The sequence below is a fragment of the Panulirus ornatus genome, chromosome 28 (assembly GCF_036320965.1).
Source record: "Panulirus ornatus isolate Po-2019 chromosome 28, ASM3632096v1, whole genome shotgun sequence".
NCBI classification, from domain to species: Eukaryota; Metazoa; Arthropoda; class Malacostraca; order Decapoda; family Palinuridae; genus Panulirus; species Panulirus ornatus.
In genome coordinates, this window is record NC_092251.1 from 13,832,501 (window position 1) to 13,845,000 (window position 12,500).

Below are 12,500 nucleotides of genomic sequence, written 5' to 3' on the forward strand. Positions count from 1 at the left end.
ATAGTAGTAGTAGTAGTATAGTAGTAGTAGTAGTATAGTAGTAGTAGTAGTAGTAGTAGTATAGTAGTAGTAGTAGTAGTAGTATAGTAGTAGTAGTAGTAGTATAGTAGTAGTAGTAGTATAGTAGTAGTAGTAGTAGTATAGTAGTAGTAGTAGTAGTATAGTAGTAGTAGTAGTATAGTAGTAGTAGTAGTATAGTAGTAGTAGTAGTATAGTAGTAGTAGTAGTATAGTAGTAGTAGTAGTATAGTAGTAGTAGTAGTAGTATAGTAGTATCAGTAGTGGTAGTTGTTGTATCAGTAGAAGTAGTAGTAGGAGTAGTATCAGAATCAGGATTATTAGGATTACTTTTATCATTGAGATAATAATAATGATAATATAATAATAATAATATAATAATGATAATAATAATATATATATATATATATATATGTGTGTGTGTGTGTGTGTGTGTGTGTGTGTGTGGGTGTGTTCATAATTATCCCAAGGACTGTCTAAACTTTGTTGTGGTCCAAGTCTGCACTACTTCCGGTAGCACTGAAATGTAGACTCCTTTGGAGGAAGACGTTCTCATATCATTAGGCTTAGTATTGGCATAGAAATTTGGAAGAAGTTGATTGCTTTAGATGCCTGGGATTGGAACATGGCAGCGAACGAAACCATGGAAGTAGAAGTGTTATAGTGTGGGGGAGGAGGTGAAGGTTCTTAGAGCGATGAAGTATGTTTGACAAGGGAGGTCGTCGTCTGAGAGGAGGAAAATGGTTATGTTTGATGGTATGGTAATGCTAACGATGTTGTATGGATGCTATAATGAGGATGTGCAGAGGAGGTTGTAGGTGTTGGAAATGAAATGTTTGAGGAAAATATACGTTGAGATGGTTTGATAGAATAAGTAATTAAATGTCAGAGAGAATGGTAGTAATAAGAAGAGTGCGGTTAAGATGAAGAGGGTTTGCTGAAATGGTTTCGACATATGGAGAGAATGAGTGAGGATAGGTTGACAAAGAGAATATATGTGTTAGAGATGGAGAGAACCAGAAAAATGGGAGACCAAAATGGAGAGAAAAGGATGGGGCGAAAAATATTTTGATTGGCAGGAGTCTGAGTATTCAGCAGTGTGAAAGTGTGCAAGATTCGAGAGAATTGGAACGATGTGGTATGCGGGGGGCGACATGCTGTTGCCAATGGACTGAACCAGGGCATGTGAAGCGATCGGGGCAAACCACGGAAAGTTCTGTGGGGTCTGGTTGCGGACAGGGTCAAAGGTTTCGGTGCAGTGCACATGGCAGCTAAAGAGTCGAGATGAGTGAATTTGGCCTGTCTTCATGTGTTTCAGGAGCTGTCTTGCTAGCGCGGAAAACTGCAGGTGGTGTAGAAAAAAGAATATATATATATATATATATATATATATATATATATATATATATATATATATATATATATATATATATATATATATATATATATATATATATATATATATATATATATATATATATACATATATGAATAGATAGATAGATAGATAGATGGATGAAGCTGCCGCTCCTCACCACCCATCCCTCGGGTCGTAGCAAGAGTGAGACAGGCGCCCCTCACCACCCATTCCTCGGCTCCTAGCAGGGGTGAGGCAGCCGCTCCTCACTACCCAACCCTCGGGTTGTAGCAGGGGTGAGGCTGCCGCCCCTCACCATCCATCCCTCGGCTCATAGCAGGGGTGAGGCAGCCGCTCCTCACTACCCATCCCTCGGGTCCTATCGAGGGTGACGCTGCCGCCGGTCACCGCTCATCCTCCAGCTCATGGCGTGTAGTCCAGATAGATAAGATCATGAATAATGACATTGAGTAAAAGTGTCTGTATCCCATATATAGATACACGACTCCTTTAGAATCCTTATTTCCCAAAGTCAATTTGCCCGTCATTACCAACAATTAGCAGATTCATTTTTGTTCTCAAGATTTACACCCCAGATAAATTTTCACGCGTTGATTAAATTTCTATGTGACGAAATCCTGGAAGATGAATCGAATGGTGTAAGATGAACGAGGCAGTGTGCGGTGAACGAGGTCGCTGAAGAAAGGTAGTTACCACAAGCAGCGTTGACGACTCTGAGTACAACTGAGTATGCCTAGCGAACATTACTGTGCCGAACACAGCATTGTGGCCACTGGATACAAATACTTACGTTGGGTGAAGCTGTGTACACCAGATGAACCTATCGCAGCGGTAACTGCCAACTGCATCCTTTGTCCTGCCCACGTCACCCCAGGTCAGTGTACCGGTGGTACCTGCCAACTGCATCCTTTGTCCTGCCCACACCACGTACCGGCGGTACCTGCCATGTGTGTCAATTGCAGGTACCCGTACCTCAACTTACTAGTACTACACCGTCGGTACCTCTTAGTCACATGTTCTTCAGCCAATGTTCGCAAAGAAGAACAGATTCCTGAACATGACCATTCGAAGTAATCAATCGTGTTGAGAATCATATTCCTCCAGGAATCAGAATCTCGTGCTTCAACTAACGCTGTGTAGTCAACCCTATTTTGACCGGTGAGACATTTGCATAGTCTATATGTGTGTGTGTGTGTGTCACTGGTTTGTGTGGCTCCGGCGTGAGGATATCTTGTTCGCACATTCTTCATAACCCGGTCTTTCCTCCTACTGCTGACGACGATGATGATGATGACGATGATGATGACATAATGATGCCGGTCATGATGATGATGAACGAAGGAATTATGAACCCTGACATTTTGTGTCTCGTAGCATTCCACCGTTTTAGTTTTAGAATATTTGTTTTCTAGATATACATAGATAAATTATTTCAGTGATAGCATGGGTGAAAGGCACACATCTAGGGGTAGGTGGAGGCCAGTATAGAGCGTACGATGGGTACAGTACATCGACATAGGAGGGTGACAGGTGGGCCCAAGTGGGGCCCAGAGAACCAAAACCACCCCAGCTAGCCCCCACCCTTCTAGTCAGAAAGGGGAGGGAGGCCTAGAATACATCAAATACATGATACATCGTTACAGATTAGTAAGTGCTGCTGATAGCAAAATAGATTACAACATAGCACAAAGCAAGTTTATATCATATTGGATATTAGGCACATTAGTCATCCTCATCACTTGGCGCGGTAATAAGATCCCTCCCCTGTAATCCTTTAGCGCTACCGCTCACAGGAGGAGCATGGGGTGCACAATAAATTTGCCGGGGACACCGGCAAAAATCAATCAATCCCCTTTCTATTCCCTGTTGTCTCTTGTACAGCTAGGGTGGTTAGGCTACGGACTCCACTCTCATACATTTACATATTATAAGTAGATGTGCTGTTGCAAGCTCTTGGTTGTTCATGAGAATTCATGAGCGTAATTACCTATTTGTAATGATCTATTGGCACTATAAAAGGTGGGAGTTTTAATCTCGTGGGGTTCCATCATTATCTACCATCATACAACTTTTCAACTTCTGCACACTGTCTATCTTAACCATCTCATCATTAGGTTAATCCTATGTAACCACTACTGTTATGCTGTATTTCCTTACTAGTTTCTGGTCTCTGGTTGTTTCATCGTTGCATCTTTCGAGGAGCTATTCACTGTATACGTCCTCAGACAAGTTTAAAAACTTAAAGACTGTGACTAGGTCACTCCTCACTCTTCTTTCTTCAGTGGTAAGCAATTAGAGGTTCCTATACTTCCCCTGCAAGTCATCTTTCTAACCTATGGTTCCTTCTTTATTACTCGCCTCTGGACTTTCATTAGCTCTTTGTGCCTCACTCACTGCGGTGACTCTGTGCCTCACTCACTGCTGTGACTTAACTTGGAAATCATTCTCTAGTTTAGGTTTACAGTAGGATGTGAACAGCTTGATGAATATCTCATTCTCCACCTACTTGAATGTTATTTTGATATTTACCAGTAGACCTCTCTCAAAGTGGGAACCTGGCGACAGTCTAGGGACGAAATCAAATCTGAAGTCCTTACAAATGGATTCCTGCAGCGAATACGTATGAAAAAAGAAATATATATATATATATATATATATATATATATATATATATATATATATATATATATATATATATATATATATATATATATATATATATATGATATGACAGCAAGAGACTGTGTGAACAAATGTTGCCTTTTTTTGTCTTTTTTGCCTTTTATGTCTGTGTCTGCGTATGTAGGTATATGTTATGTGTACGCATGTATATGTGTGTGTATGGGCGTTTCTGTACATGTATATGTGCATATGAGTGGTTGGGCCATTCTTTTGTTTCCTGGCGCTACCCTGCTGACGCGGGAAACAGCGATTAAGTATAATAAATGAATATATATATATATATATATATATATATATATATATATATATATATATATATATATATATATATATATATATATATATATATATATATATCTTATCCCTGGGGATAGGGGAGAAAGAATACTTCCCACGTATTCCCTGCGTGTCGTAGAAGGCGACTAAAAGGGGAGGGAGCGGGTGGCTGGAAATCCTCCCCTCTCGTTTTTTTTTTATTTTCCAAAAGAAGGAACAGAGAAGGGGGCCAGGTGAGGATTTTCCCTCTAAGGCCCAGTCCTCTGTTCTTAACGCTACCTCGCAAACGCGGGAAATGGCGAATAGTATAAAAAAAAAAATATATATATATATATATATATATATATATATATATATATATATATATATATATATATATATATATATGCGAGGCGTGGGCTATGGATAGAGTTGTGCGCAGGAGGATGGATGTGCTGGAAATGAGATGTTTGAGGACAATTTGTGGTGTGAGGTGGTTTGATCGAGTAAGTAACGTAAGGGTAAGAGAGATGTGTGGAAATAAAAAGAGCGTGGTTGAGAGAGCAGAAGAGGGTATTTTGAAATGGTTTGGGCACATGGAGAGAATGAGTGAGGAAAGATTGACCAAGAGGATATATGTGTCGGAGGTGGAGGGAACAAGGAGAAGAGGGAGACCAAACTGGAGGTGGAAAGATGGAGTGAAAAAGATTTTGTGTGATCGGGGCCTGAACATGCAGGAGGGTGAAAGGAGGGCAAGGAATAGAGTGAATTGGAGCGATGTGGTATACCGGGGTTGACGTGCTGTCAGTGGATTGAATCGGGGCATGTGAAGCGTCTGGGGTAAACCATGGAAAGCTGTGTAGGTATGTATATTTGTGTGTGTGGACGTATGTATATACATGTGTATGTGGGTGGGTTGGGCCATTTCTTTCGTCTGTTTCCTTGCGCTACCTCGCAAACGCGGGAGACAGCGACAAAAAAAAAAAAATATTGAGTGATCAAGGCCTGAACGTGCAGGAAGGTGAAAGGTGTGCAAGGAATAGAGTGAATTGGAACGATTTGGTATACCGGGGTCGACGTGCTGTCGATCGATTGAACCAGGGCATGTGAAACGTCAGGGGTAAACAATGGAAATTTTTGTGCTGCCTGGATGTGGAAATGGATCTGTGGTTTCGGTGAATAATACATGATAGTTAGAGACTGATTGTGAACGAATGTGGCATTTGTTGTCTTTTCCTAGCGCTACCTCGCGCGCGTGTGAGGTAGGGGGTTGTCATTTCATGTGTGGCGAGGTGGCGACGAGAATGAATAAAGGCAGCATGTATGAATTATGTACATGCGTATATATGTATATGTCTGTGTATTTGTATATATATATGTATACGTTGAAATGTATAGGTATGTGTATGTGTATATGGGTGGGTTGGGCCATTCTTTTGTCTCTTTCCTTGCGCTACCTCGCTAACGCGGGAGACAGCGACAAAGTGTAATATGATATGTATGTATATATATATATATATATATATATATATATATATATATATATATATATATATATATATATACGGTTATATGAGTAAATGCGTATGTAACTGTACACTATTACGCATGCATAATATCCATGTGTGCGGTTCGAAGCAGTGTTTGTGTTAGCAAGGAGTGTCACTATTTACTCGGCAGTGAGCATGTTTATGTGTATTATGGTCGCTTGATTTAATCATAATATAAACTCCTGACACTAATTTTCCCCGGGAGCTTGTTGGCTGCCGGGGGGCTCGGGTTCCGCCACCACTCCTGCCACCTTCAATTTAAAAGCATAACAAGATGGCAACACTGCACGCTCCTCGCGATCTATCATTTCCAAATTTCCTCCTCCCGGGGTTTGTCCGCCGACTTCAATCGCCACAACTATGGAAGGAATGCCAAAATAAATCTAGCAGAAAACAGAGGAGCGAGCTGGTAACTTGTGGTAACTCCTGGGAGTGTTATTCCTTCACTTGGTGCACCGTTCCACCTATACGCGCTTTCGCTACGCTCCCACAAGCGCGGCAGCCAAACACCGTGCAGTGTGGGCGGGACCTTGCCGTCCCACCAGCCAATCATTTTCCCGTTACCCCTCTCCCTTATCCCTCATAGGATGGCTGGAAAACTAAAGATAATTTTAGCCGAGAATTCTGCCATGGAATTGGTCGAAGCCAACCGGAGGGCGTGGCTCCGTGGTCATAATTGTCAGTGGCGTCCACCCACACTGGTACGCGGTCTGACAAGCGTATCCGTGGAGGCACTGATGCATACTCGTGTCGTGGCCCTCCTACGGACCGTGCCATCCTCAGTTGAGTGGCTCTGGCTTCCTTGGCACCGCCGCCACGGTGCCTCACGCCTCTATTGCTTGTGAGAGACCTGTGTGTGCGGCGCGTATTGCGTGAACCCCCTCAGATAAGCCATACAGTGATCTTGAGGCCATTTTGTGCATCATCCCCTGACGGGCCAGAAACTTACGAGATCGATATCGGCTCAGGATCTTATCTTGGCAGTGTAGTGCATGCGAGAGCCACCCATGGGGCCCATCAAGAGTGAAAAGTCGGTGGATATGTTGCCTACGTTGCCGTACCCGGACCCCGCCCTCGCCGCCATGGGTAAGTACCAAACCCCAGCCCCCAACCCCGCCGGGGGTAATTGCCGGCGGCGGCCGCACCCCGCGCCGCTCTTCCCCGCCGGCGGCAGCTGGCGGCAGCCAGCTCATACCATCCTGTCCTCTGGCGGGGACTGGCAGGCAGCTTCCTCTGTCTAGTTATTAAGAAACAGTATCCATCAAGACAAATGTTTCTAAATATTTGATAATATTCCTAAAGTGTTCGTAAATGCGAGTCAGCTACGTCGTAGGTTAACTGGTTGCCGCTTGATCTGCGGTCACCAGACTGCACAGTAGTGGTCCATTGATGTCTGTATATCTGCCTCGTGCATAATAGATGGCCAGTTTCCCGGACGCTCTGTACATCGAAGGTACAGCGAGCGGGTAGCGGCCGCACAGATATGTTGGCCACCGTCACCCAGCCTCCCGGCACACCAGGCGGCCGCCCACAGTGTAGATGCTCCTGCAGGAGCTCTAAGACTTTCCCTAGAACCTCGGGCAGGGAGGTGGTGCTCCCCTCACCTATGGATCTGTAAAGGGAACACCCATAAGGCCACATGCACCTTAAGACCAACACTAAACTGCACAACACACGCGAAAAATTGCGCTCAAAAGTTATGGAGTACCTTAAAGATTTTCATTTCCATTCATTAACTACCAATGGCACAGAAATTATATTTTCAAAGTATACTTTTGAGAAAATTTATGTTGCCCGGGAACAAAATAACATATCTAGACATCTGTTTTGATATTCTTTTTGATTTTTTTAACATTGACTGCGATCACATCCACGTGGAATGGATCAAGTCCACAGATTCAGCCACCTCTAGTGGGAATTCAATCTGACTGACCTGGGTTCCCTAATCCCAGCCCCACAGAGTTCAGTAGACCCAGCACCCTGGACAGAGCCTTATGAATATCAGTAATATCAATATTCCATTAATGTCACCTGACGACCAAGGCGCCATCGTCTTATCAATCGCCACTTCCCCATTACATCTGTGCAGTAAAATACTCAAGATCGTCTATTCGTCATAGTTTTGCAAATGATTTGATTATTTCTTGAGTGAATTATATTTTCTGAATCACCGCTGTTCTTAGTTTGATAATGACAATTTCTGCTCGAGCGATCTTGCAGTCAGGCGATGCATCTGACAGTATCTTGAACTTCAAGGCTCTCAAGTTACGAATAAACCTGAGATAACTATTCTCTTCAGCAATAGATTATAAACTATTTGATATTCTACAAAAGAATTAGTTTTGTCCTAAACAAGGCCATATGTTTCACTGTAAAAGAGGCTCTAATTAGAACATACTTCATCACACTTGATAGCGGCTAACCCGCAGAGGAAATATTCTAAAGCCAGAGAAATTAGTGTAACCTCAGGAAAGTCTTCCATGATGGGCCGGGCCAAGGCCACGGGTCTACCGCTTCACAGACTCCATTTCAAAATTTGATGACCACGTGAACACGATCTTCGGCACGCGTCAGCCCGTCCCTCCCACGGAGAAGTTCCAGAGCAGGACCTGAAGGAGACAACAAGGAACGTTGAGTTTTCAAATGAATTGTAAAACAAGTGAAATCTTTTTGTGTTTTATGCAGAAGAAAACTGTACCATACAGTGGTCGTGGCATGGAGTAAACTGTGTCGCATCCACTTGAAATTGATCAATTTCATATCAATATGCAGCTTAAGCTCATGATAAGATCGGTAGATCCCAAAAACATATAAATCAAACATCAAAATCAAATCTTAATCTATGACGAAGAAGGACTTTAGTATCAACAAATGAATGAACAAAGTTTAGATACACAAGAATTCTGTTTCTATGAATACCATATACAAGTGTGAGTAAAGTAGCTTCCAAGCACAATAGAGAAACATATATAAGTTGGGTAACTAACTCAGCGTAAAGACGAGGCCGACCATGTATGTCCTTAGATATGGTCGGGTGGTTAAAGACTGGCTGTAGCTGCCCACTCATACAAACACTCACGATAAAAAAGAGAGAATGACAGACAGATGAAAACATAGAGTATACGATCACTAAACAAGATAACGCCATCAGAATGAATACAAACTGGGGATTTTGAACGCTGAGAATAGCAAGATGTGCACAGCCAAGAGGAGCATGAGGCAACACCACTGGTGGATACATAGAACACATTTGCATGTAGAACACATCTGTACATGGAACGAATCTGGGCTTGGGACAAAGCTGTACCTGGAACACATCTGTATATAGAACACATCTGTACACGAAACATATGCCCAGATATGATAACAAATAAAGAAATAAGGACCAGTTATCATACAGTTATCTCCTAATTACATACAAAGGGACAAGGAAATAATGCGACTCATTACGGGGTTGAGGGAGGGAGGTACGAGACACGATGAACACGACATGATGGCGATCTATCAACGAAACAAAGACCAGCATTATGGCCTGTCACACTTCTGGTCACCAGCAGAGATGATGACTGTTACCCCTTCTCATTATCACCAGAGATGACTGATGTTATCCCGTCCCATTATCACCAGAGAAGACATGTTACTCCGTCCCATTATCACCAGAGATGACTCATGTTACCTCGTCCCATTGTCACCAGAGATGACTCATGTTACCCCGTCTTATCATCACTAGAGATAAGTGATGTTGCCCCGTCCCGTTACCAACTGAGATGACTGATGCTATCCCATCATAATACCCTTAGAGATGATTCATATGCTGTCACATTAATCAAATTCCAAAAACCTGTACAATAAGAACAAAATTGTATAATACAATTCCTAATTTGAAAAAGAAAATACCATTAGTTTTTTTCAAATTTTCGTAAAACAGAATTACATTTTACTTTTATGCTGAAATGGAAAATCATGCATATGTCTCATATTCAGTGAGATTCTAGCCTTACTTGTAAACGATCATTCTGAATATCTGAAGGGACTGTTTATGACTTCAGTTGGCCATAACTTGATGCTGACAGCCTGATCGATCCTGGTAGTTGATTGGCCGACACTCTCCCCCCCCCCCCCCCCCCGAAAACCAATTGACCTAACTTTTGCAATAATGTAAAATCAATGAAAAGTTTTGCGTGCCATCAAGAGCACCTGACGGAGGGGTGAACAGGTGACAACGTTTATTTGTGTGTTGTTGTGGTGAGTTGATAACCCTGTACACTACACATCCGTCTCTAATGTTGAAATATTCAGCACAGGTTTTTTCTCTGAAATGTTCATCACAGGTCTGTCTCTGTATTTGTAAATATTGGAACAGAAGAAGCGATTAACTAAAAACACTGTTTCACAAGGTATCGCAAAGCATCCTTTCGTATCATATTTAGATTAGAATTAATATCATACTGCAAACAATGACGTTAAAGTTAGAATCGTGTCCTTAATCTAGATTCTGTCTTCTTCAAACATATGATCAAATACTCTATTTGCCAGCTAAGGATACTGGGAGATCCTTGAGGGGGGACCTGTGAACTAGTTTCCGCTGCCTCCAGCATCTCTCCTGGGGCTTCCTGACCTATACCTCTGGAGGATAAGTTAGAATACAGTGTTGTGCCGAGACCTGGTAGATGGGCAGGTGACACGACCTCTACACTAGACAAGGGGTTACTGAAGATCCATCAGCTTTAGCCATAAACCAGTCGGTCGACTATTCAAAGGTTTCAGATACTTCACCCCAACAGGTATATGATTAGTGTATCTGAACATGATTTCAATATTCAGAGTTGTGTGACATAAGGAGTGTATCGGTCCCGTAACCTGCGCGTCACAGTCTCTTCCAGTTGAGGAAAGGCGTCATGAAATATCAGTCAGCCTTAGATTATCTGGATGATGATTATACCACAATTTTCCTACCTATCCACAGTCTGGTGTGAAGCCTTAGGTTGATGTATGTAGTGAATGGAACAGTGTGTGACCTCCCTGGTGAATACCAGCTTAGTGTGGTGATGATGATCCGCTTGGTGTACCCACAGTGGTTCTTGATGGTCTGCTTATTATTCCCCCGCTCTTGTTCATGATGTCCCGCATCTGGCTGGTGAAGCACTGCTTGTATGGGTAAGGCTCACTTGGCGTGCCCACACTCTAGTTGGCAAGTAGCCGCTTATAGTGGTAGTGGTAGTGTAACTTGGAGAACCATTTCCGTGAGCTAGTCTTGTCCTCAGGCAATAATGATCACGTCATCATCCAAAACCCAACCTTCCCAAACCCACACGTACATTATGCCTCGATATCTGATCATTTCCTTTTTTTCTGACCTTTAACCTTGTCTTGACCCTGAGGAGGGGGAAGGGTGGAGGGGAATGTGAGAGGTATACTTCAGTGGGATGAGTATGGCTACGACCAGAACATTAAAGTGAGTCTGTTTACCAGAGTCAAAAATTCGACTTTTTCTGGGGTCTTGATAATACTAGGAAACACCAAGTTTACAGAGTCTCCCCCTTCAGGTTCGTTCCCTTAGGAAATAACAAGAACGATGTTGGGAAGACTTTTATACTCTGGGATCCAGGGGCGGTCAAAGGGGAGCCCTACCAGCACCCTGGGTGGCCAGGAGCGGCCCCAGGGGAGCACCACCAGCAACCATGGGGGTAGGAACGGCCCCTAGGAGAGCCCCACCCTTGGGGCTAGGAGCGTCCCCTGGTGTTTGGCGTTACTGGGCTCCGCCTGCACGAGGTTACACCGCGAGCGAAAAGTTCCCTGCGGCGAGGCTGTATCACTGGGAGTACAGTTTCGTCAAAGAACTTCTACCCCCAGAGGAATCTACCTTTCCCTGCTACCGTAAGCAACGCAGCCTTGGGTTTCAAAAGCCTCCGCAGAGAGAGATCCTGGATAATCCAGGACTCTTTCTAAGACGCTGGTTCTAAGGTAATTATAAATAGTTATATAATCAAAGACATTTCCATAATGCATTACACATGACAGATAGGGAATGGATGTCAGCTGATGTGGAGTCTTCTTCGCCCGTTCCTGGCGCTTCCGCGCTAACACGGAAAACGGCGAGCAAATGTGAAAGAAGTATATATATGACAGCTAGTGACTGAGTGTGAACGAATGTGGCCTTTGTTGTCTTCCTAGCGCTACCTCGCGCGCACGCGGGGGGAGGGGGGTGCCATTTCATGTGTGGCGGGATGGCGGCGGGAATGGATGAAAGAGCATGTATGAATATGTACCTGTGTATATGTATGTCTTTGTATGTATATGTATGTATACGTTGAAATGTAAAGGTATGTATATGTGCGTGTGTTGGGCCATTTTTTCGTCCGTTTCCTTGCGCTACCTCGCTAACGCGGGAGACAGCGACAAAGTATCATAAAAACAAATAGATATTGATATATATATTCCACAGAGCCCGCTGTACTGGGCCTCTGCAGCTTAAGGCGGGCAAGTGGTTTACAGATGAATTTAAAGTACCTGGTCTTCACGTCGGGACATCACGTAAAAGCGAATTAAGTCACACACGGATTTCATCACTGTATCGATGTTCAATTGTCACTCATTGTTTGGTGTTTACGTGGCGTT

At 43.3% G+C, this 12,500-nt stretch overlaps 1 protein-coding gene across 1 annotated transcript in view; it reads left to right on the forward strand.

The window, feature by feature from the left end:
* The first annotated feature begins 6,609 nt into the window (after positions 1 to 6,609).
* Positions 6,610 to 12,500, forward strand: part of LOC139757859 (paired box protein Pax-9-like) — a 315,137-nt gene continuing 309,246 nt past the window's right edge. Inside the window, exon 1 of the mRNA XM_071678762.1 lies at positions 6,610 to 6,968. Coding sequence (XP_071534863.1) covers positions 6,875 to 6,968 — 94 coding nt within the window. The 5' untranslated portion in view covers positions 6,610 to 6,874. The remainder of the gene's footprint in view (positions 6,969 to 12,500) is intronic.